The sequence below is a fragment of the Chlorocebus sabaeus genome, chromosome 20 (genome assembly GCF_047675955.1).
Source record: "Chlorocebus sabaeus isolate Y175 chromosome 20, mChlSab1.0.hap1, whole genome shotgun sequence".
Classification (NCBI taxonomy): Eukaryota; Metazoa; Chordata; class Mammalia; order Primates; family Cercopithecidae; genus Chlorocebus; species Chlorocebus sabaeus.
In genome coordinates this window covers 91,951,773-91,977,196 of record NC_132923.1, presented here as the reverse complement: position 1 = coordinate 91,977,196, position 25,424 = coordinate 91,951,773, and the positions used below count along the sequence as shown (strand labels likewise).

Sequence of the window (25,424 nt, the reverse complement as noted above, 5' to 3'; positions counted from 1 at the left end):
GTTGGCATAACACATACCCAGTAACTGTGGTAGGCTGATCTCTTCACCCTTTCACTCAGGAAGTAGTATCAAGCAATGGTGAAACAGTGGCTGAATAATAATGGTATCTACTGCTGAAAAAAAAGGAAATGAGGTTTCTCAGAGTTTAGAACCCCATTTCCCAGCACGGCCTTAGCTGGGTTTCTGGGTCTTGCTTACACTTCTAACTTGTCCACTTTTTTCCTGAGAAAATTTTTTTTTTTCCCCAAAAGTTGGTACCTTCTAGAAAATGCTAGAAACACAGGGCTGTTTGAATCACTAGAAAAGTCACATGTGGGCCGGGCGCGGTGGTTCACGGCTGTAATCCTAGCACTTTGGGAGGCCGAGGCGGGTGGATCACTTGAGGTCAGGAGTTCAAAACCAGCCTGGCCAACATAGTGAAACCCTGTCTCTACTAAAAATACAAAAAAAAAAAAAATTAGCTGGGCATGGTGGTGGACGCGTATAATCTCACCTACTCGGGAGGCTGAGGCAGGAGAATTGTTTGAACCCGGGAGCTGGAGTTTGCGGTGAGCCAAGATCCCGCCATTGCACTCCAGCCTGGGCAACAGAGCAAGACTTTGTCTCAGAAAAAAAAGTTACATGTGAGCCTTCCAAAGAGGCTTGTCTAGACATTTGCCACTATGAGTTTCCCTTCAAACTAACAAGCTATTATGGTAAAAATGCAAACAAAAACACTCTGATATTCTGTGGCTTTTAAAGCACTGCCATTTTACATGAAATAAATATGTGATATAGAATGTTTACAAAGTTATTAAATGAGATTTAAGTTTCAGTACCAAATTACAACAGCAATTACAAATTATTAAGCATCTACTATCTTTCAGGTAATGAATGGGCCACATGCCTTATAATCATGATATTTAATTCTCACAAAAATCCTGAAAGGATTCAGGCTCACTTTACAACAGAAGAAAATGAAATTCATGAAGATCAAAGTAATTTGCCCAAAATCCCACAGCTTTTGAGTACTGAAACCCAGTCTGAACTCTAGACCTTGTGCTCTTAACAATCATGGTACAGTGCTAGGTATTTATTTAAAAATCTTGAAACCATTTCTAAACACAAAATTAATAGACAATGTAGTTAGTCTGCTAGATCCATATTGCTAAAAGCATTACAAGCTCACACACTCTTATAATATCTACTCATGAATTCAACTACAGCTCAGATTAACATCTTTAGGATTTTAAACTGCTAGTGCTCAGGTCTACCTTCACTTACCTGGGTTGGGGGGGGGCAAGAAGAGCTGCCTTTATAAGCAGGCCATTCAATAATATTTATTGATTGCTCACCATGGGCCGTAACTGGGCCAGGTGCTGGAAATAAAATAAACAAAAGAGATACGATCCCTTCCCTTATGGAGCTTATAGTCCAGTAGGGGAAAGAGTAAATAAGAGAGCAAGCTGCTATATGTAGGCCAACAAAAGGATATAATTTATATTAAAAGGTCAGGAAAGGTCTTTCTCAGAAAATAACTTGAAGGCTAAGCTGGATTTGGAATATATGTGTTGGGAGGAGAAAGGGGCTAGAGAGCATTTCAGGCAAGGAAGCTGTGTAAAGACCTGTAGCAGGAATGAAATACTCTAAAAAGTCTAAACATGAATTTGATCCTGCCCTCTTTAGTATTTACATCTCCTATAAATCTTCTGAGAAGAAGTGGCAAGGGGAAGAAAGGTGGCTCCAGAAACATCTAGACATTAGTCATTCTCCTATAAGTCAGTAAGAACACCATTTGAGGAAATTGGGTAGAAGATCTAGACTATTAAACCGTATCTGGGAAGCAGTGGACTGCAGGCTATTCTGGCACACAACAGCAGCCAAGAGGCATGCCAAATACATAATCTGAAAAACTTAGGATCCTTTAAAAAATGCTTGTGATGGAAATGCATAGCATGCTATGGGAGGAATTTAAAACTCAGTTATTTAGGTGAATCTTAGCCTTCAAATGTAACAAAATATAGGTATTGAGGAGTTTAAAATTTCATGTTAAGAATGAAAATTTGAGCCAGAAGTGATGGCTGGTACCTGTAATATCAGCTACTTGTCAGGCTGAGGTGGGAGGACTGCTTGAGGTCAAGAGTTTGAGACCAGCCTGGGCAACATAATGAGACCTAATTTCTCTCTCTCTCTCTCTTTTTTTTTTTTTTTGTTTGTGACAGAGTGAGGCTCTGGAGTGCAGTGGCATGATCATGGCTCACTGTAGCCTCAACATCTCAGGCTCTAGTGATCCTCCCACCTCAGCCTCCCAGGTAGCTGGGACTAGAGGCTCACGTGCCACCATGTCCAGCTAATTTTTAAAACATTGTTTGTTGAGATGGGGTTTCACCATGTTACCCAGGCTGGTCTCAAACTCCTGGGCTCAAGCCATCTGTCTGCCTCAGCTTCCCAAAGTGCTAGGATTATAGTCCTGAGCCATGGTGCCCCCCGTCTCAAGAAAGAAGGAAAGAAAGAAAGAAAGAAAGAAAGAAAGAAAGAAAGAAAGAAAGAAAGAAAGAAAGAAAGAAAGAAGGAAAGAAGGAAGGAAGGAAGGAAGGAAGGAAGGAAGGAAGGAAGGAAGGAAGGAAGGAAGGAAGGGAAAGAAAGGAAAGAAAGGAAAGAAAGGAAAGAAAGGAAAGAAAGGAAAGAAAGGAAAGAAAGGAAGAAAGGAAGAAAGGAAGAAAGAAAGAAAGAAAGAAAGAGGCCAAGTGTGGTGACTCATGCCTGTAATCCCAGTACTTTGGGAGGCTGAGGCAGGAGATCACTTTTGAGCTCAGGAGTTTGAGGCCAGCCTGGACATTGAGAAACCCCGTCCCTACAAAAAATACAAAAAGTTAGCCAGGCATGGTGGCGCGTGCCTATAGTCCCAGCTACACGGGAGGCTGAGGTGGGAGGATTGCTTGAGCCCGGGAAGCGGAGGTTGCAGCGAGCCAAGATTGAGCCACTGCACTCCAGCCTTAGCAACAGAGTAAGACCTTTCTCAAAAAAAAAAAAAAAAAAAAAAAAAAAAGAAGAAAAAGAAAAAAAGAAAGAAAAGGAAAGAAAAATCTTCTTAAAACATTAATCTAATCTAATTATGACATTACCTTGTTTACTTCAACAACTCCCCCACTGTTTTGGGCAAGAATTCAAACTCTTTCATCTGATATCTGGCTCTTCTCTAGTCCTATCTGCTTCTCTGCCTCCTATACTCAGACTCCAGCTATAGAAAGTTACCAATGTACATCATACTTTTTCAAAGAGGATAAAGGATCCAGCTTAAAGGAACTTTCACTGGCCAAACTGACAATTTAAGCATGAAAACATTTTTAAATGAATGGTAGGTAGCTAATAGTTACAGTTAATTTAAAATAGAATTACATTGTAAATATAGTTAACAATAGAGTATTGTACATTTCAAAATTGCTAAGAGGGTAAATTTCAAATGTTCTCACCATGAAAAATGTTAAATATTGGAAGGATGGATATGTTAACTTGTTTGATTTAATTATTCCACATTGTATATATAAATTATAACATCGCTTTGTATCCCATAAATTTATACAATTACAAATTGTTAATTTACAATAAAAGAAAGGGAACTGTGAAAATCTGTGCATTTATAATGATACTTAAGAGATAAAAACTATATATAAAGTGTATTAAAAAGTTCTATCAATGCCTATGAAAAGGGAGAAAATTTAAAGAAAAGTTCTAATGACAAGAATAAGGATAAGTTTATTTTTTAATTGATTTTTATAAATAAGAGTACAGACAAAGGAAACAAAAAAAATTCATTATAAAACATTTATCTGTTTATAAAATCTGATTATATATTTATTTCTATCTGTGTAGGCAGAAAATAATGAATACAGGGAATTGTAAGTAAACCAGACCTTGCAAAAGCAGAAACCATATGAAGAACAAAAAGACTGATCAGCATGAGTACCATTACATAACAATAATGTAGAAAAAGTATCCAACAACTAATCTGCACCAGTGATCATCTGAACACAAAAAGCAACTAGAAACAAGTTTCAATGTTATACTGGAAAATTATAATTTAACCAAACGTCCTAAAAAGGAGAGCTAAAAATATTAACTAGAGTATTCAAATCCTAAGTATGAAAGTTCTAAGTGGCTCTATTTATTAATAATAGTAAGAAGTTAATAAGCTATACATAGTCTAATAATTGTAACAAAATATGCCAATATATAATAATGACAAAATAGTGGGTTACATAATGCTGGCAAAGCAAAACCTAATTCCAGAGGAAAACTTCAAGGAAAAAAACACATCATTCAGGAAAAATTCAAACTCATAAAAGGACTACTAGAATCCGCGGAAAATAAATATCAAAATAAGTATGTTATAATTAAAATAAGTATGTTATAATCCTAGGAAGATAAGCATGATCAACAACTATCGGCCGGGCACGGTGGTTCATGCCTGTAATCCTAGCACTTTGGGAGGCAGAGGTAGGTGGATCATGAGGTCAAGAGATAAGAGACCATCCTGGCCAACATGGTGAAACCCCATCTCTACTAAAAATACAAAAATTAGCTGGGTGTGGTGGCGTGTGCCTGTAGTCTCAGCTACTCGAGAGGCTGAGGCAGGAGAATCACTTGAACCCGGGAGGTGGAGACTGGACTGAGCTGAGATCTTGCCACTGCACTCCAGCCTGGCAACAGAGTGAGACTCCATCTCAAAACAAAAACAAAAACAAAAAAACAAAAAGAAAAAGAAAGAACTATCACATTTATTAGTCATTCAGGGTGACTGAAGCGGTGAAAAGAACCAGCCATACTAAATTTGTGATAGTAACTTTAATTCCTTTTTCCCCTCCCCCGAGACAGAGTCTTGCTCTGCTGCCTAGGCTGGAGTGCAGTGGCATGATCTTGGCTTAGTGCAACCTCCCCATCCTGGGTTCAAGCGATTCTCCTGCCTCAGCCTCCTGAGTAACTGGGATTACAGGCACACGCCACCATGCCCGGCTAATTTTTGTATTTTTAGTAGAGACGGGGTTTCACCATGCTGGCCAGGCTGGTCTCAAACTCTTGACCTTGTGATCCACCCGCCTCGGCCTCCCAAAGTGCTGGGAACACAGGTGTGAGCCACTGTACCTGGCCTATTTTTAAAAGTTAATTTTAAATTAGATTTGTCTTTGTTTGTTTCTTAGATATATGCATTCAATTATTTGAGTCTTAAATACAATGCAAATAGTTCTGAATGCTCCTCTCTGCATACCAAAGGACATTAAAGAATCTAATCAATAGTTATAAGCATTTTCCATTCAGGGACTGTGTCTTATTTGACTTTATGTCATCAACTCCTAGCACAGCATCTGTGGTGTAGAGTAGATTCTTAATAAATGTTTTTTCAGGGAAAGCATGAATGACAATAATAATTATGAAAACCCAACAAACAAAACAAACCCCAATCTTCCTTACCTGCTTTTTTTTTCCCCTTTTGACCAGGAACAGGTTCTAAGCTATCTTGGCCTTTTCTCATCAACATAGCAAGTGATGCATCATAAGCTCTAAACAGGTCCACAACCTCATGTAAAGCAACATCTGTTATCAGATCACAGCTCAGGACCAGCACATCTGTCTGTTAAATGGAGATGGGAAAAGTCAATATCATAAACGACGATGGATTACACAAATCATCACAAAACAAAATTATGATGGCTTAAAAACACACAAATCAGACAATACTCTTCAAACATTTTTCATAGCCAAACAAGTAAAATAAATGGGGTTGTTCTCATTGAATTGTGCTGGTATAGGGTCTGGAATCTCTACCTCTCCCTTGTGTACCTCAGGAACTGTGTGGGCAGTCCCTGAGACACCTCTGGAACCCTAGGTTCTAAGAAACAGTCTGAAAACCACCACATTGTCTATTTCTATGACTATGGAATATATGATCTTATATTTATACATCTCTTTATAGTTTAAAAAAGCATTTTCGCATAGTTCGATGATTTAGTATGGCAAAGAACAATCACTTTACTACAGTACTAGGAAATAACAGAATGAACACAATACAATGCCTCATTCTCAGGAACTTAATATTCTATAGTAAATAATTACAATATAACCTCAGGTATGTATAAGGCATCCATTCAATCTTATAATAGGGTAAGAATGACAGAAAGGCACTGTTATTATTAACATTACTGGCTTCTATTTTTATAGATGAGAAAAATAACGCCTATTACCAGTGTCTGACACACAGTAGGCATTTAATAAGTGTTTAACAAATGAATGAAAAAATCAATGAAGAAAAGGTTTTCTCATAGTGGTGGGCTTTCTGAATATATATATATATATATATATATATATATATTTTTTTTTTTTTTTTCAGACAGGGTCTTACTCTGTCACCTAGGCTGGAATGCAGTGGTGCAGTCACAGCTCACTGCAGCCTTGACCTTCCAGGCTCAAGTGATCCTCCTGCCTCAGCCTCCCAATTAGCTGGAACTACAGGTGTGTGCCACCACTCTTGGCTAATTTTTACATTTTTGGTAGAGATGGTGTCTCCCTATGTTGCCTAGTCTAGTGACAAACTCCTGGGCTCAAGGGATCCACTCACCTCGGCCTCCCTAAGTGCTGGGATTACAGGCATGAGCTACCATGCCTGATTATAATTCTAATAACTAAGATTAATCATAATAAAAACTAATAATGACAACTAATGTTTACTGAATGCTTACTATTGGCCAGGAATTGTGGTAACACTTTGCAAACATTATTTCTTTTATTATTTTTTATTTTAATTTTATTTTTAAATTTAAAAAATAGAGATAGGGTCTCACTGTTTCTCACTATGTTGCCCAGGTTGGTCTTGAACTGGTGGGCTCAAACAATCCTACAATCCTTCTGTCTCAGCCTCCCAAAGTGCTGAGATTACAGGCGTGAGCCACTGTGCCTGGCGGAAAACATTTCAATCTTCACAACAACCATATGCAGTAAGAACTATATATATACACATATACACATACATATACATATATACACATACATATATATGTGTGTATATGTATATGCATATATATATATATATATATATATATATATATATATATACTTTTTTTTCCCTGAGACAGGGTCTTGCTCTGTCACCCAGGCTGGAGTACAGTGGCATGATCATGGCTTATAGGAGCCTCAACTTCCTGGGCTCAAGTGATCTCAGCCTCCCTAGTAGCTGGGACTACAGGCATGCACTACCACACCTGGCTAATTTTTATTTTTATTTTTAGTAGAGACAGGGTCTTCCTATGTTTCCCAGGCTGGACTCAAACTCCTGGGCTCAAGCAATCTGCTCGCTTTGGCCTCCCAAAGTGCTAGGATTACAGGCGTGAGCCACCGTGCCTAGCCCAGAGCTGTTATTATTAGTACTTTACCAACAAAGAAACAGATTTATAGTAGTTATGTAACTAAGATTTAACAATTAGTAATGGCTATTTGTATAACTGAAGAATCTGTACTACTGAATAGTATTAAAGAAATATAGTTTAGGCTGGGCACAGTGGCTCACTCCTGTATCCTAGCACTTTGGGATGCCAAGGTAGGCGGAGTGCCTGAGTTCACGAGTTTGAGACCAGTCCGAGCAATATAGTGAAACCCCATCTCTACTAAAATACAAAAATTAGCCAGGCATGGTGGCACATGCCTATAGTCCCAGCTACTTGGGAGGCTGAGGCAGGAGAATTGCCTGAACCCAGGAGGCGGAAACTGCAGTGGGCCAAGATAGCACCACTGCACTCCAGCCTGGGTGACAGAGCAAGACTCCATCTCCAAAGAAAGAAAAAAAGAAATATAGTTTAGGGCCAGGCACAGTAGCACATGCCTGTAATCCCAGAGGTGCCTCAGGCAAAGGCAGGTTCTGATTTGCCCTTCGTGAATCAATCAGGGCAGCTCCTCTTTTATTAATTTTATTTTCTAGGCTTCTGGATAAGCTTTGTCTTGGAAAACCAATTCTGCTACTTTAAAAAAGTCTAGGCTGGACAGAGTGGCTTACACCTGTAATCCCAGTGCTTTGGGAAGCCAAGGCAGGAGGATTGCATGAGCCCAGGAGTTCAAGGTTAGAGTGAGCTAAGATCACATCACTGCACTTCTGCCTGGGTGACAGTGCAAGATGCTATCTCAAAAAAAAAAAAAAAAAAAAAGGCCTGGCACAGTGTCTTGCACCTATAAGCCAAGCTACTCTGGAGGCTGAGGCAGGAGCATCACTTAAGGCCAGGAGTTTGAGGCCAGCCTGAACAACATAGTAAGACTCCATCTCTAAAAATATATAAAACATTTTTTAAATTAGCAAATAAAATTTTTTAAAAGTTAGCCAGGTGTGGTGGCACGCACTTATAGTACCAGCTACTTGGGAGGCTGAGGCGGGTGGATCACGAGGTCAGGAGATCAAGACCATCCTGGCTACCACAGTGAAACCCTGTCTCTACTAAAAATACAAAAAATTAGCTGGACATGGTGGCAGGCGCCTGTAGTCCCAGCTACTCAGGAGGCTGAGGCAGGAGAATGGCACTAACCCGGGGGCGGAGCTTGCAGTGAGCCAAGATCACGCCACTGCACTCCAGCCTGGGCAACAGTGCAAGACTCCGTCTCAAAAAGAAAAAAAGTTCCCATAAACATCTCTTTAGGAGAAAAAAAAAACCCTACACCTGCAACTCCCCATGCAGGAAGCAGCAAACATGAACAAATCAGACCACATACATAAAACTAAAGAAGACACAGCCTGAAGAATCCTACTTAGAACAATGCTTAGAAAGACAAGGAGACAAATCATTACTAAAAACATCCACAGAGTTGTCATTACCACAATACAGAAGTTGCCCCATTTCATCAGAATGAAAATGACAATTTGCTGAGGGAAAAAAATCTCCTTTCTATTTCTCTAAGTTTCTCTAAAAAGATGGCTGTTTTTTTGCAAGTTGACTGATCTACAATAAATTGAACTATTAAGTGTACTCCAAAATCAAGAAAATGACTCCAATGCAGATGCCTCAGAAGTGGTAACAATGTTGTCTTCGCAAATAAATGCTGTTATCATTCAATAGCTGCAAAACTGTTTAAATCTGTCAGTACAATGAATGCCAAACAAGTCCTGCATAATTGTGAACAGGCTGTAGGCTCATTTCTCTCTTTGCGTTTTGATGACTTTTTGCTAAACTGAATATGAATCCCCAAGGATCACAAGGAACAGACCCCTCCACTAAATGTCTGGTTGCCATCTGTTCTTAGTGTGAAAAGAAAGGCGTGGGTCTGAAAGAACAGGGCCTAGCATACAGATGGAGGTGCTGTTCCATCAGTCCCTCTCCTGCCTCTGTTCCCAGAGAATGCACCAAGTAAGAGTCACTTGAGACCAAACACATCTCATCCTCTTTGCAACTCCACTACTTCCAAAGGAAAGTGTTTGTTGTCTGATAAATTTCCAAAGCTGGAAATCTCAGAAGAAGAAAGAAAGGAAAGCTAAATCATACTTATACCTTCATAATACCATTTTTTTTTTTTTTTTGAGACTGGGTCTCAGTCTGTTGCCCAGGCTGGAGTGCAGAGGTATGATCACGGCTCACTGTAACCTCAAATTCTTGGACTCAAGCATCCTACCACCTCGGCTTCCTAAGTAGCTGGGACTACAAGCATCACATGCCACTATGCCTGCTAATTTTATTTTATTTTATTTTTTTTAATTTTTTTTAAAATTTTTGTAGAGACAGGGTCTCACTATGTTGCCAGGGCTGGTCTCGAACCCTTAGGCTGAAGTGATCCTTCTGTCTCAGCCTCCCAAAGTGCTGGAATTACAGGCATAAGCCACTGCACCTGGCCTATGATTTTATAAAAGCTGTAATAGAAATAAATGATCATTGTTTTTATTTTTACTCTAAAATGTAAAGCCCATTCTAGGAATGCAAATGGACTTCTAGTAACTAGAGCCCAGAGAGAGAAAGTAGAAAAACTGATAAGACCCAGAGAAGTATTTTTGATCATGTGTGACCACAAGCCATGAATAAACATGGACTGTTTGGGCTGTGAAGCAACTGTGTGTCAGAAATGCAGTTACTCTGAAAGTTCCCTGAACATGTCAACACTCAGCTGCCTGCGTTTCATGGACCCACTTCTTTTCTAATGCCAACAGTATGCCTCTTCTGCAGAGACCAACTGGCTTCTCCAAAGACCTCCCTACTCACTATTCCAACAGTCCTTGGTATGCCTCATCCCAAGCCTGCTCCTCTAGAGAAGCCAGGGCAATGTCAACAGCAGAAAGCACAACTCAGAAGGAAAGCAGATGTGTGCACTGTTGACAATATAGAAACACGCGAGGTTTCAAGGGAAGGCAGCAGTTTAGTGTTTAAAGTGTCCAAGACACCCAGGAATTCAAAATCCAAACTGCTGCCAGTTAGTCTTGACTAAAGTAAACAAATTAAGCTCAGAAAACCCAATTACCAAGCCATGGCAAAGCCCAGAAATCTCTCATTACAAGAACATTTTCAATCAAGTCAAAGCCACTGAGTAAAATTAGCTGGGAAAAAAAAAAGTTAAATCAGAAAACCGGATGTGTGTGTGTGTGGCTGTAGTGGTGGGGTGGGAGGTGAGGAGAGCTACTGGGAATAGCCTCTTTTCTTTTCCTGGCAGCTGTTCCATGACAGATTGTTATAAATAACACAATCTGGCAACCGATTTCTTATGACAAGGAGAAAGAAAAACACATTTACTCCCTTGGAAAAAAACTGTCAGGGCAAAGTAACTACCATACTTCTACTCACCCAGTGCTTCCACAAATAATGGCTATGATCCAAATCACCAGCCTGCATGCCACCCCTGCCCATATGGAACTCATGAATTCAGCTACTTGGTGTGACTACGAAGGTTACAATTTACATTTTCCTACGTGGTCCAATCCCAATCAAATCCCCAGGAGTAGTTTGTGTGTTTTTTCTTTTCTTTTCTTTTAGACAGGGGGTCTCCCTGTATTGCCCAGGCTGGTCTCAAACTCCTGGGCTCAAGGAATCCTCCTGCCTCAGCCTCCCAAAGTGTTGGGATTACATGCATGAGTCACTGCCCTGGCATAGTTTGTGTACTTTAATAAACACCAAAGGTTAACTGCAATGGAGACCTCAGTTTTGGTTTAAAATGCTTGGAAAAGATTCTAGTCTATAGTCCTCAAAGTGCAAGGCCAAGGGCCAACTGCCACATTGTTTTCACTGAAGTTGGGGTAGTAGGTCTAGGAAGGGAAACGACCAACTCAGTCAGTAAGAAAGAAATGTGATAATCCTTGGGCTCACAGCTAAATATTCTTACTATATTCCTTAGTTTAATCATGGTGTTGCTACCATCCAGAATTGATGCCAGAAATCTACCCATAGTCCAGAATGGAAGTCCTCCCTCTCCTGCCTGTCCCCTACTCTTCCCCTATTGCACTGCCTTAGTTCAGGTCTCAAAATCTTTTTCCAGTCTCTTGGCTGGTGTCTCTCTTGCTCCAGTTTTCCTTATTCTAATCCATACTCTAATTTCTACTGCATATGTCATTTTCCTGCTTAAAGACACCCTAAAACGGTGTTTCCCAAACAATAAAAAAGTTGAACTTATTGACACTTACTTTAAAATTTTTTAAAAAATATACAGATCACTATATGATATGCTCTTTATATAATATATATGTAAAGATAGATATTTAAAAAGGAAGAAATAAAACATTTAAAAACTAGAAATTCTAATTTTTCCTCTGGTACTTAATTCTGTACACCACCTATTTTGGAGATCGCTGCTCAACAAGATTAAGTTGGAATTCCTTAGTATGACATTAAGGGTCTTCAAAATATGACTCCACCTATCTAATTCAGTCCTCTCTCACACAATTCCCCTCCACAGAGCCAATGTTAATTTTTTTTTTTTTTTTTTGAGACAGAGTCTCGCTCTATTGCCCAGGTTGGAGTAAAATGGCACAATCATGGCTCACTGCAACCTCTGCCCCACAGGTTCAAGCAATTCTTGTGCCTCAGCCTCCCGAGTAGCTGGGATTACAGGTGCGTGCCACCATGCCCAGCTAATTAGTACAGACAGTATTTCGCCATGTTGGCCAGGCTGGTTCTCAGACTCCTGACCTCAAGTGATCCTCCTGCCTTGGCTTCCCCAGGTGCTGGGATTACAGGCATGAGCCAACGCACCTGGCCGCCAGTGTTACTTTGATAGAGTCGACTGCCAATAATGCATTTCCTAGTCTGTCTTCCTACTCTATTATATATTTATCCATCAAAATTCAGGTATTGTCACAGTTACTAGAAAGGGCAATTATCTTCCCTAGAGATGATGCATTTTCTGATCCATTACAGACCTTAAATCACTAATTGGATTACATATATATTTTTTTCCATCTAGACTTTGCCCTCCATAAGGAGCCCTTTTATCTTTGTATACCCAGAGTTCAACCCAGTGCTGGCAAACACGCATGAGTAAATATCAGTACTTTTCCTGTTATCTCCTTCTCTTTAATTTGACTCAAACATTAAAACATCTGATTTTAAATGTTTAGAAACAGTATACATTCTGACAGAGGTGAGTGCTCCCTTTGTAGAGACTGACTATTCAGAGTTAGGACAGGGGCCACAGAGACAACTTTGCAGTTCCCCAACGCAAGAAGGTAGGAAATGAACCTGCTACTTCCCAAGAAGCAAAAGGCAGAGATGTCTAAGGAAAGAAATCAAAAGCAGCTGTCCTGGAGGGCACGGCTGAAGAATGACGATATGCTTGCTAGGATTTACAACTTAAAATGAAGGCTCAACATTTATGGTTCTAATATTCATAATTCATTCATATCTTCAAAGGAAATTTTCCTCTTCAGATTAAGAACAAATAGAGGAATTGTATTCTTCCTTTCTGTGTGAAGCTAGGAAAGAAGCACCTAAGAATATATTAATTTTTAATTCTGTTCAAATGAGTTCCCTATAAAAATGCCTGTCACTTCTCTTCCAGGATTTAGATTTATGCAATTTAATTTTCATCTCTAAATGCACTGACTTGGAATAGAAAAAAACAAGAGTTTTTTTTGTTCTCCCAAATCAAACTTTCACTCTAAAGGGAAGTTCATTAACAATGAGAAAAATACAACTAATACATCTTTTTAAAACTTAGGGTTGGCTGAGCATGGTGGCTCACGCCTGTAATCCCAGCATTTTGGGAGAAGTGTTTGAGGCCAGGAGTTTGAAACCAGCCTGGGCAACATAGCGAGACCTTATCTCTACAAACAATTTTAAAAATTAGCCAGGCATGGTGGTGCACACCTGTAGTCCCAGCTATTTGAGAGGTTGAGGCAGGAGGATCATTTGAGCCCAGGTTTCAGATTGCAGTGAGCTATGATGGTGCCACTGCACTCCAGCACCCGTGACAGAGTGAGATCCTGTTTCTAAAAAATAAACAAACAAAAATTCAAGACATAACAATGTAAGCATGTTATTTAGCGACATACAGATAAAAAACAAAGTAGAGGCCGGGCACGGTGGCTCAAGCCTGTAATCCCAGCACTTTGGGAGGCCGAGGCGGGTGGATCACGAGGTCAGGAGATCGAGACCATCCTGGCTAACATGGTGAAACCCCGTCTCTACTAAAAATACAAAAAACTAGCCGGGCGTGGTGGCGGGCGCCTGTAGTCCCAGCTACTCGGAGGCTGAGGCAGGAGAATGGCATGAACCCGGGAGGTGGAGCTTGCAGTGAGCCGAGATCGGGCCACTGCACTCCAGCCTGGGCCACACAGCGAGACTCCGTCTCAAAAAAAAAAAAAAAAAAAAGTAGCTAAAAGAAGAGAACCTTTAGGGTTAGGGATATGGGGTGGGGGTGGTCAGGGGACTATATTTTTAGGAACAAAGCTTGAATTACTAAATTATTTAAATTATTAAATTATTAATTTATTAAATTATATTGAATTATTTAAGTGATATGTACATATAACTTCAATAAGTATAAGGTGTTTATTTATTTATTTATTTATTTATTTATTTATTTTTGAGACAAGATCTTTGCTCTATTGCCCAGACTGGAGTGCAATGGTGCAATCTCAGCTCACTGCAACCTCCACTTCTGGGGTTCAAGAGATTCTCGTGTCTCAGCCTCCAGAGTAGCTAGGATTACATGCATGTGCCACCGTGCCTGGCTGATTTTTGTATTTTTAGTAGAGACAGGATTATGCCATGTTGGCCAGGCTGGTTTCGAACTCCTGGCCTCAAGTAATCCACCCACCTCGGCCTCCCAAAGTGTTGGGATTATAGGCATAAGCCACTGCACCTGGCCAGTATGAGTTTTTAAAAAAAGATATTAGGACTATTTTCTTATCTCTCTTTTTTAAAAAAATTACTTCAGTGACTTTAACATCCTTATGGCTGAAACTCCATGACTTCATCATTTTCAATTATTTTTTTCTCCTTCTCACCTTAGTCACTCAACCACTTTGTTATACCCTACTCCTTGGCATTACCAATAACTGCACCAACTCCAAAATCTCACTTTAAAATATCCTATTAATTCATGTAACACACATATATTGAACCCCGAATATGGCCAGGCATTACAGAGATACAGCAATGAACAAACAAAAATCCCTGACCTCAAAGAGCTTACATCCTATTGTCTGATCACCACCTTCTTCTATTTTTCCAACTCACTGACTTTTTACTCTGGCTCCAGCAATTCTGATTCTAACAGGATCCTCAATCCATTTGTTACATTGATTTATCACACCCTAATTCCTTTGGTGGTCTCATTTATATAGCTTATGGTGGTCCATCACTATAAATACTCCTTCATATACATCACCATCTTCCTTACTACTCTCATCCCTTGTACTCACCAGGTAAAGATGCTAGTTAAATCCTAACTCTCTGCCTACTTTGCATATGAACCCAAGAAGCTAAATATGGATAGAAAAAACTCGTAACAGCACTGGCTAGTCTCCTTTTAAACTGCTAACCCAAATCTCAAGGGGATCCTGCGCACTATCCAACAATACATTTCCTAGCTCATTAACTTTTACATTCTCAGAGACAATTTCACATATTCTCATCCTTCCTTAAAACTTCAGCAGCTTCTCCCTTCCTCTTTTTTTTTTTTTTTTTTTTTTTTTTGAGATGGGGTCACGCTGTGTCACCCAGGCTGGAGTGCAGTGGCTCAATCTCGGCTTACTGCAGCCTCAGCTTCACAGGTTCAAGCAATTCTCCCACCTCAGCCTCCCAAGTAGTTGGGATTACAGGGGCGCACCACCATGCCTGGCTAATTTTTGCATTTTTAATAGAGACCATGTTTAATTTCACCATGTTAGCCAGGCTGGTCTTGAACTCCTGACCTCAGGTGATCCACATGCCTTGGCCTCCCAAAGTGCTGGGATTACAAGCATGAGCCACTGAGCCTGGCCCTATTGACTCTTAACTGGTGGCTTTACATCTTACTTCAATAAGAAAATATAAGCAATTAGAAGCAGCAAACATCTTTCTGACACAAAATTAATTAATCTATATGCATTACATCTTACGCATTCTGCCTATACAATAAATTAAATGTCCTTTCTCCAATCTTTTTTTTTTTTGAGACGGAGTCTCGCTCTGTCCCCTAGGCTAGAGTACAGTGGCACGATCTCGGCTCACTGCAAGCTCTGCCTCCTGGCTTCACGCCATTCTCCTGCCTCAGCCTCCTGAGTAGCTAGGACTACAGGCACCCGCCACCACACCCAGCTAATTTTTTGTATTTTTAGTGGAGATGGGGTTTCACCGTGTTAGCCAGGACGGTCTCGATTTCCTGACCTCGTGATCCGCCCGCCTCAGCTTCCCAAAGTGCTGGGAGTACAGGTGTGAGCCACAGCGCCTGGCCGTCCTTTCTCCAATTTAAGGGAAACCCATCCACTCGTGCACCAGATCACATTCCCTCTCATCTACTCAAAAAACTGCATAAGGGCAGGAACTTTGTTTTACACTATGTTCAACCCAAGCATACATCATACAGTGATTAGTTCCTTGTAGGTAGCAAAAATATAGTTGTTGAATCGAATAATTGAATGCTTTCTTTTCTCTATCATCAATTTATTCCTCTGCTCTTGGGATTACTCCCATCAGTATAGAACATATAAAAATCCTTTAAAAAACACAACTTGCCTCCATAAGTGTAAAAAAAAAAACACACACGCAAAACCCAGAAAACACACACTTTATTTTTATAAGCTGGGCAAGGAAGTACTTTTTTGTATCACATTCTTTTATAGGTATGAAATTTTTCATTGAAAAAAACAAACAAAAAAAAGAACCAGCCTCACTCTGGTCCAATTTCTGCCCTGTTTTTCGTCTTCCTTCATATGATAATTTCTCAAAAAAAGTTAGCTGTCTCACTGTCTTCATTTTCTCATTCCTCTCCCATTCTCTCTAATCAGGCTTTTGTCCCTACCACTCCAGCAAGGGTTTAAGTCATCACTGAACCTAACTTGCCAATTCTTATTATTAATATCAGTTGTTGCCGGGTGCAATGGCTCATGCCTGTAATCCCAGCACTTTGGGAAGCTAAGGTGTGCGTATCACTTGAGCCCAGGAGTTCGAGACCAGCGTGGGCAACATGGTGAAAAAAACACAAAAATTTAGCCATCTCTACAAAAAATACAAAAATTTAGCCAGGTGTGGTGGTGTGTGCCTCTAGTCCCAGCTACCAGGGAGGCTGAGGTGGGAGGATTGCTTGAGCCCAGGAGGTCGAGGCTACAGTGAGCCATGATCACGTCACTGCACTCCAGCTTGGGCGTTGGAGTGACATTCTGTCTGAAAAATAAATTATTAAAATAGCAGCATTTACAACAGGGATGTCAGTCATATCAATAAATGGAAATGAGCATAATTCACTCATTGAAAGTGAAAGATTTTCAACTGGCTTGAAAGTAAAATCTAACTCTATGCTGTATACAAGAGATAGACCTAAATCAGAGATTTAGAAAGGTTAAAAATTTTTAAAACAGCAAACATATACCAGGCAAATGGAAACAATAAGAAAGTGATCCTGCTATCAAAGTAGAATTATGCCAAAATCATTAAATAAAACAAAGGATATTTTATAATGCTAGAAGCCAAAATTAAAAGTGAAGATACAATAATTCTTCATATCTATGCAGCAAAAAAGACAAAACTACTCATATAAAGCAAAAACATCAGGAGATGAATTACGAAATCAATAGAATTGTCTGGCTATACAGGCTCTTTTTGGTTCTATATGAAATTTAAAGTAGTTTTTTCTAATTCTGTGAAGAAAGTCAATGGTAGCTTGATGGGGATAGCATTGAATCTATAAATTACTTTGGGCAGTATGGCCATTTTCACGATATTGAGTCTTCCCATCCATGAGCATGGAATGTTTTTCCATTTGTTTGTGTCCTCTCTTATTTCCTTGAGCAGTGGTTTGTAGCGCTCCTTGAAGAGGTCCTTCACATCCCTTGTGAGTTGTATTCCTAGGTATTTTATTCTCTTTGTAGCAATTGTGAATGGGCGTTCACTCATGATCTGGCTCTCTGTTTATTACTGGTGTATAGGAAAGCTTGTGATTTTTGCACATTGATTTTGTATCCTGAGATTTTGCTGAAGTTGCTTATCAGCTTAAGGAGATTTTGGAGAAACAGGAACGCTTTTAAACTGTTGGTGGCAGTGTAAATCAGTTCAACTGTGGTGATGGGGTTATCTAAATATACACCCATGTCGTCCGCAAACAGAAACAATTTGATTTCCTCTCTTCCTATTTGAATACACTTTCTTTCTTTCTCTTGCCTGATTGCCCTGGCCAGAACTTCCAATATTATGTTGAATAGGAGTGGTAAGAGAGGGCATCCTTGTCTTGTGTTGGTTTTCAAAGGGAATGCTTCCAGCTTCTGCCCATTCAGTATGATATTGGCTGTGGGTTTGTCATAAATAGCTCTTATTATTATGAGATACGTTCTATCAATACCTAGTTTATTGAGAGTTTTTTAGCATGAAGGGGTGTTGAATTTTATTGAAGGCCTTTTCTGCATCTATTAAGATAGTCATGTGGTTTTTGTCATTGCTTCTGTTTATGTAAAGGATTACGTTTATTGATTTGTGTATGTTGAACCAGCCTTGCATCCCAAGGATGAAGCTGATTTGATTGTGCTGGCTGGAGGCATCATGCTACCTGACTTCAAACTATACTACAAGGCTACAGTAACCAAAACAGTACGGTACTGGTATCAAAACAGATACATAGACCAGTGGAACAGAGGCCTCAGAAATAACACTACACATCTACAACCATCTGATCTTTAAAAAACCTGACAAAAACAAGAAATGGGGAAAGGATTCCCTATTTAATAAATGGTGTTGGGAAAACTGGCTAGTCATATGCAGAAAACTGAAACCGGACCCCTTCCTTACACCTTATACAAAAATTAAATCAAGATGGATTAAAGACTTAAACATAAGTCCCAAAACCATAAAAACCCTAGAAGAAAACCTAGGCAATACCGAGACAGGCATGGGCAAAGACTCCATGACTAAAACACCAAAAGCAATGGCAATAAAAGCCAAAATTGACAAATGGGATCTAATTAAAGAGCTTCTGCATAGCAAAAGAAACTATCGTCAGAGTGAACAGGCAACCTACAGAATGAGAGAAAATTTTGCAATCTATCCATCTGACAAAGGACTAATATCCAGAATCTACAAGGAACTTAAACAAATTTATAAGAAAAAAACAACCCCATCAAAAAGTGGGCAAATGATATGAACAGACACCTCTCAAAAGACATTTATGTGACCAACAAACATATGAAAAAAAGCTCATCATCACTGGTCATTAGAAAAATCCAAATCAAAACCACAATGAGATGCCATCTCATGTCAGTTAGAATGGCGATCATTAAAAAGTCAGGAAACAACCAGATGCTGGAGAGGAGGTGGAGAAACAGGAATGCTTTTAAACTGTTGGTGGCAGTGTAAATCAGTTCAACTGTGGTGATTCCTCAAGGATCTAGAACCAGAAATATACCATTTGACCCAGCAATCCCATTATGGGGTATATACCCAAAGGATTATAAATCATTCTACTGTAAAGACACATGCACATGTATGTTTATTGCAGCACTGTTCACAATAGCTAAGACTTGGAATCAATCCAAATGCCCATCGATGATAGATTAGATAAAGAAAATGTGGCACACATACACCATGAAATACTATGCAATCATAAAAAAAGGATGCGTTCACGTCCTCTGCAGAGACATGGATGAAGATGGAAACCATCATTCTCAGCAAACTAACACAGGAGCAGAAAACCAAACACTGCATGTTCTTAGTCACCAGAGCCCGTCAGGGGTGGGGGGACTAGGAGAGGGATAGCATTACGAGAAATACCTAATGTAGATGTAGGTTGATGGGCGCAGCAAACCACCATGGCACATGTATTCCTATATAACAAACCTGCAACTTTAAAGTATATAAAAAAAAAAATCAATAGAAAACACTAATAATAGGGAGCTTTAACACACTACTATTAGTAAAAGACAGATGAAGTGGATAAAAAATAAAAGTGGATATAGAAAATTTAACAATATGATCAATAAGATTTTATGGCTATATATACATATATGTATATATGTGTGTATATAAATTGACTTGGGTTGGGAATTTAGTATATGATAATCATGAAACTTAAATAACAAGGGCAAAATGAGTATTTTAATAAATGGTGATGGGAAACTGAATAAGTATTTGGAAAAAGGATAAAATTAGATCCACTGTTCATACCGTACACAAGACAAACGTCAAATGGATCAGAGACCTAAATGTAAAAAAGTGAAACTATACAAGTACTAGAAGGAAATAAAAGTAGGTTTCTCTATGACCTAAATGTGGGAAGAAACTTTCTAACTATTATTCAAAATCCAGATGAATTGAAGATTATTAAATTTGACTACATAAATATAAAAACAAGGCTGGGAGTGGTGGCTCATGCCTGTAATCCTAGCACCTTGAGAGACCCAAGGTGTGAGGATTACTTGAGCTCATGAGTTCGAGACTAGCTAGCCTAGGCAACATCAAGACTCTGTCTCTACAAAAAAGAAAAAAAATTAGCCAGATGTGGTGACGTGTGCCTATAGTTCCAGCTACATGGGAGGCTGAGGTAGGAAGATCACTTGAGCTCAGGGGATGGAGGCTGCAGTAAGGCAAGATCGTGCCATGGCACTCTAGCCTAGGCGACAGGGCAAAACCCTGTATCAAAACAAAAACAAAAAGTTTTCCATGCCCCCAAACACCATAAAGTCAAAAGACATCAAACTGCTACAGCTATAGAACTTCTAAAATTCAAGAGGGAAAACAACAAAAACTGAAGGTACTTTTAAAAATGAGAAAAAATAAAGTACATGAACAATTTACAAAGAAAGATCACAATGTGTTCAATTTTTAAATGGTCCTTAAACATATAAAAGGATATTTAACTTCACTCATAATAAGAAAAATACAGCTCACACCTGTGATCCCAGTACTTTAGGAGGCAGAGGCAGGCAGATCACTTGAGCCCAGGAGTTCGAGACCAGCCTGGCCAACATGACAAAATCCGATCTCTACCAAAAATACAAATATCAGCGCATGGTGGCACGTGCTGTAATCCCAGCTACTTTGGAGGCTGAGGCAGGCGAAGTTTGCAGTGAGCTGAGATTGCGCCATTGCATTCCAGCCTGGGTGACAGAATGAGATTCCGACTCCAAAAAAAAAAAAAAAAAGTAAAAGAAAAATGCAAATTAAAATTAAAATGACTCTGAGCTATCATTTCTCACCAATTAGACTGGTAAAATAAAGTAGGGCAACTCATTAGCTTGGTGAGTCCATGTGGAAATAAACACTCTCATATATTGTAGCTAGGAATGCTAACTAGTACAACACTTTTGGATGGAAATTTGGTAATTTTAAACAAAGCTACACATGCAGTTTTATCCTTTGACCCAGTAATTCCACTTGTAAGAATTTATCATGCAATAATATCAAACTACTAATTTCAAAGTTATTCATTGCAGCAAAATATTGGAAGCTACCTAAAAACCCAAACATAGGAGTTGGTTGAGTAAAATATGTACAATGACTTTTTTCCCCTCTCCATTTTGGTAGGCTGGTTGAAGATGAAATCCACTGAGGAGGGAAGGCCTGGGTCTGCAGCACCCTGTGTGCCAGTCCAGAACTGGCCTATCTACAGACCCCCTGAAAATCAAATGGGCTTGGATTTGGACATTCTCAATAAAAAGGGCTAAAGGCTGATGGGATCTAAAGCCTGGTACTTGAATTTTGAGCAAGATAAGCTGCCTTAAAGTTCTCTTCATTACACAGACAATCCTAGGTAATTGATAGATCCTGTGGTTCAACTTGATTTCTAGATAGAAGCTGGATTCATGTGATGCCAGAGAAGTAAAATTCCAAGAGACCGAAACCAGAGCTGAGTCTCACTGTTCCAGTCTGGACCTCTTTGGTGCTGTAAATCCTGGATATACAGTAGATGATTATTGCATTTTTCTTTTATGGACTCTCTTCAGCTTCTGGAGACCTCACTATCCTATTATGTCTTTGTGTGAAGACATGCTGCTTTGTAATTATCGAAAGTGTCGCATCAAACTCTGGCTATGCATGGGTCACTGCCTGCTCTCACATCTTCTGTGATCAGCATGGCAGTGGTGAGTTAAGTTGCTCACCAGCTATCTGTGATGCCTGAAAAGTACCCTTTCTGGAAAGCTAGATATTGTCCACACAGAACTCAGTCCATCAGAGAAATATAAAGCTATGGTATTGGCAGGACTGCGACAAGAGATCGTGTAGGACATTAACTCCCGAGCAGTGGCCTTCGGGACATATCAGGTACATCAGGAACGTCTCTATCAAGAACACAATTTCATCAAGGCTGAGGGCCATCTGAAACAGATGGAGAAGATATATACTCAGCAAATACAAAGCAAGGATGTAGAATTGACCTCTATGAAAGGGGAGGTCACCTCCATGAAGAAAGTGCTAGAAGAATACAAGAAAAAGTTCAGTGACATCTCTGAGAAACTTAAGGAACGCAATCTTCAGTATCAAAAGCTCCAAGGCCTCTATGATAGCCTTAGGCTACGTAACATCCCTATTGCTAACCATGAAGGCACCTTGAACCATCTGTGATTGCACAGTCTGGTGTTTTTGGCTTCCCATTAGGAATAACAACTCCAAGTTTCCTTTGGATAGTACTATCCTTTGGATAGTTTGAAATTGGGGCGATGGAGATTTTCAGTTCAAACCATTTTTTTGTAGGCTCTCCCATAGCACCTGAACCCAGCAACAGCTTATTTAGTTTTGCCTCTCCAAGTGGCGAATTAGAGCAGCAGCAAGTTTCTAGCAAGGCCTTCAAAGTAAAAAGAATTTGAGCCAGGAATGGTGTCACACACCTGTGATCCCAGCTACTTAGGAGGTTGAGGCTGGGAGGATCACTTGAGCCCAGGAGTCTAAGGCTGTAATGATCTAAGATCATGCCACTGCACTCCAGCCTGGGCAATAGAGTGAGACCCTGTTTCTAAAAAACGTAAAGATAATTTCCTTAACTTTACAGAATGTTTCTATGTTCACCTTCAGTAATTTCATTTAGCAAATCTTTTATCTAGATAGGACACCCCAGTCTCCCTGTGCTTTTAAGTCTCTGAAGTTGTCTTCACATTATCAACATAACAAACTCATTGGCAATGGGGAATGGTTTAGAGTCTGGTTTCTCTATTATTTAAAGCATGAGCATTTTATTAATCTCAATTTCATTGTGAACTGCTGAATTTTCATCCCTAGTGAAAAGGTCACAATAGTATTTGTTTCAACTCTGGGCTGTTTCTGACTAAGCTATGTTGTTTATGCCTTAAGTACCTTTGTTATATGCTACATGTCACCTTGAATTCTGGTATTTATGCATATCTGTATATGTAAGTATGTTAATTTACACTGATATTTTGCTGTATTTGCCAGTATGTTTATGTGAAAAATGGAAAATGGTGGGTGATATGTGGCTTGTTATTTGGGTATGTGTATTTATTTGTATATATTTATGTATTTACCTTCATATTAACTTGTTTGGAGGTGTGTTTATGTCAGTGAAAAAGAGTACAATTTGATGCATGTATGTTCAGTCCCTGTTTGTATTTAAAAATAACTCACATTGATCAAGTTATTTTTAAAAGTTGACTTTTCTGGCATTTACAGTTAGCCCTCTGTATCCAAAGGTGCTGCATCTGCAGATTCAGTCAACCATATATCAAAAATATTCTAGAAAAAAATGAAAATAATATAAAAATAAAAAATACAAATTAAAAACTAATACTGTTTAAAAACCAATACTGTACAACTGCTATTTGGATAGCATTTACACTGTAGGTATTATAAATAATTTAGAGGTGATTTAAAATATTTGGGAGAATTTGTAGGTTATATGCAAATACCATGCCATTTTAAAAAAGCGACATGAGCATCCAAGGATTTTGGTATCTGTGAGGGTTCCTGGAACCAATATCTCAAAGCTACCAAAGGACGACTGTATTTTAAAATAAAGCTACTTCTTTCTTTACCTTTTTGTCAACTGTTGCCTTTGGTTTACTTATTCAGGAATGTATTTCTGCAGAAAGTTTACCAATGTGTTACTGATCTCAAGAGACTGTTAAAATAATTTAAAAGATTTTTAAAAATATATGTACAATGAGGTACTATGTAGCTGTTAAAAAAAAATCTGGTCAAGCAGTCTCTTACACTTGTCATCCCAGCAGTCTGGGAGGCTGAAGCAGGAGGATTGCTTGAGGCCAGAAGTTCAAGAGCAGCCTGGACAACAAAGCAAGACCCCCTTTCTACAAAAAATAAAAAAAGATCAGCTGGGAGTGGTGGTGAGTACCTCTAGTCCCAGCTACAGGCTTGAGCCCAGGAGGATGAGGCTGCAGTGAACCATGATCGTGCCACTGCACTCCAACCTGGGCAACAGAGTGAGACCCTGTCTCAAAAAAAAAAAACAAAAACGGCTCCATTAACTGAAATGGAGTGATTTCCAGGATATACTGTCAAGTGAAAAACAGGGCCGGGCGTAGTGGCTCATCACACCTGTAAACCTAGCACTTTAGGAGGCGGAGACAGGAGGACTGCTTGAGCCCAGGAGTTTGAGACCAGCCTGGGTAACACAGTAAGACCTCATCTCTACAGAAAGAATTTTTTAAATTAGGCAGGTATGATGGTGTGTGCCTATATTCCCAGCTACTTGGGGCTAAAGTGGGAGGATCGCCTTGTTTATTTCTCTCTCCTTATAGAGTAGATCTAAGAGGACAAGTATCTTTTTTATCTGGATTACCACTATATTTATAGCATCTAGAATAGGATATATACTAAGTATTCAACACATATTTGTTGAACAAGCTAAAAATATTAATATTTTATAGATGAATCAAATGCAAGTTTGGAAGGGACTCATAACTTCCAAGGTCACACAGCTAGTGAATGACAGAACAAGTATTATCTATCCAGATCTACCTGTCTTGTGAAAGCCTGTGTTCTTTTCACCACATCACCCTACCTTATCACAAAAAATAAAATAATCCTGCCAGGCACAGTGGCTCACGCCTGTAATCCCAGCACTTTGGGGTGGATCACCTGAGGTCAGGAGTTCGAGACCAGCGTGGGCAACATGGTGAAACATCGTCTCTACTAAAAATACAAAAATTAGCTGGGTGTAGTGGCATGCGCCCATAATCCCAGCTACTCAGGAGGCTGAGACAAGAGAATCACTTGAACCTGGGAGGCAGAGGTTGCAGTGAGCTGAGACTGCGCCACTGCATTCCAGTGCACTCCAGCCTGGGTGACAAGAGCGAAACTCTGTCTCAATAATAATAATAATAATAACAACAACAACAACAACAACAACAACAATTGGCCGGGTGCAGTGGCTCACGCCTGTAATCCCAGCACTTTGGGAGGCTGAGGCGGGCGGATCACGAGGTCAGGAGATCGAGACCATCCTGACTAACATGGTGAAACCCCGTCTCTACTAAAAAAACACAAAAAACTAGCCGGGCGAGGTGGCGGGCGCCTGTAGTCCCAGGTACTCGGGAGGCTGAGGCAGGAGAATGGCGTAAACCCGGGAGGCGGAGCTTGCAGTGAGCTGAGATCTGGCCACTGCACTCCAGACTGGGTGACAGAGTGTGACTCCGTCTCAAAAAAAAAAAAAAAAAAAAAAAAAAAGATTAGCCGGGCGTGGCAGTGGGTACCTGTAGTCCCAGCTACTCGGGAGGCTGAGGCAGAAGAATGCAGCTACCCGGGAGGCGGAGCTTGCAGTGAGCAGAGATGGCGCCACTGCACTCCAGCCTGGGCGAAAGAGTGAGACTCCATCTCAAAAAAAAAAAAAAAATCATCATCATCATC

The 25,424-nt window shown here is 39.8% G+C and overlaps 1 protein-coding gene and 1 pseudogene across 2 annotated transcripts in view; one reads left to right on the top strand and one right to left on the bottom strand.

Annotated features, from left to right (window-relative positions):
- Positions 1 to 25,424, bottom strand: part of EIF2B3 (eukaryotic translation initiation factor 2B subunit gamma) — a 148,132-nt gene that overhangs the window by 92,442 nt on the left and 30,266 nt on the right. For both annotated transcript variants that reach the window (XM_037998696.2, XM_037998700.2), the window contains exon 4: positions 5,449 to 5,608. In XM_037998696.2, coding sequence (XP_037854624.1) covers positions 5,449 to 5,608 — 160 coding nt within the window. The remainder of the gene's footprint in view (positions 1 to 5,448; positions 5,609 to 25,424) is intronic.
- Positions 20,936 to 23,221, top strand: LOC103224923 (E3 ubiquitin-protein ligase CCNB1IP1 pseudogene; annotated as a pseudogene).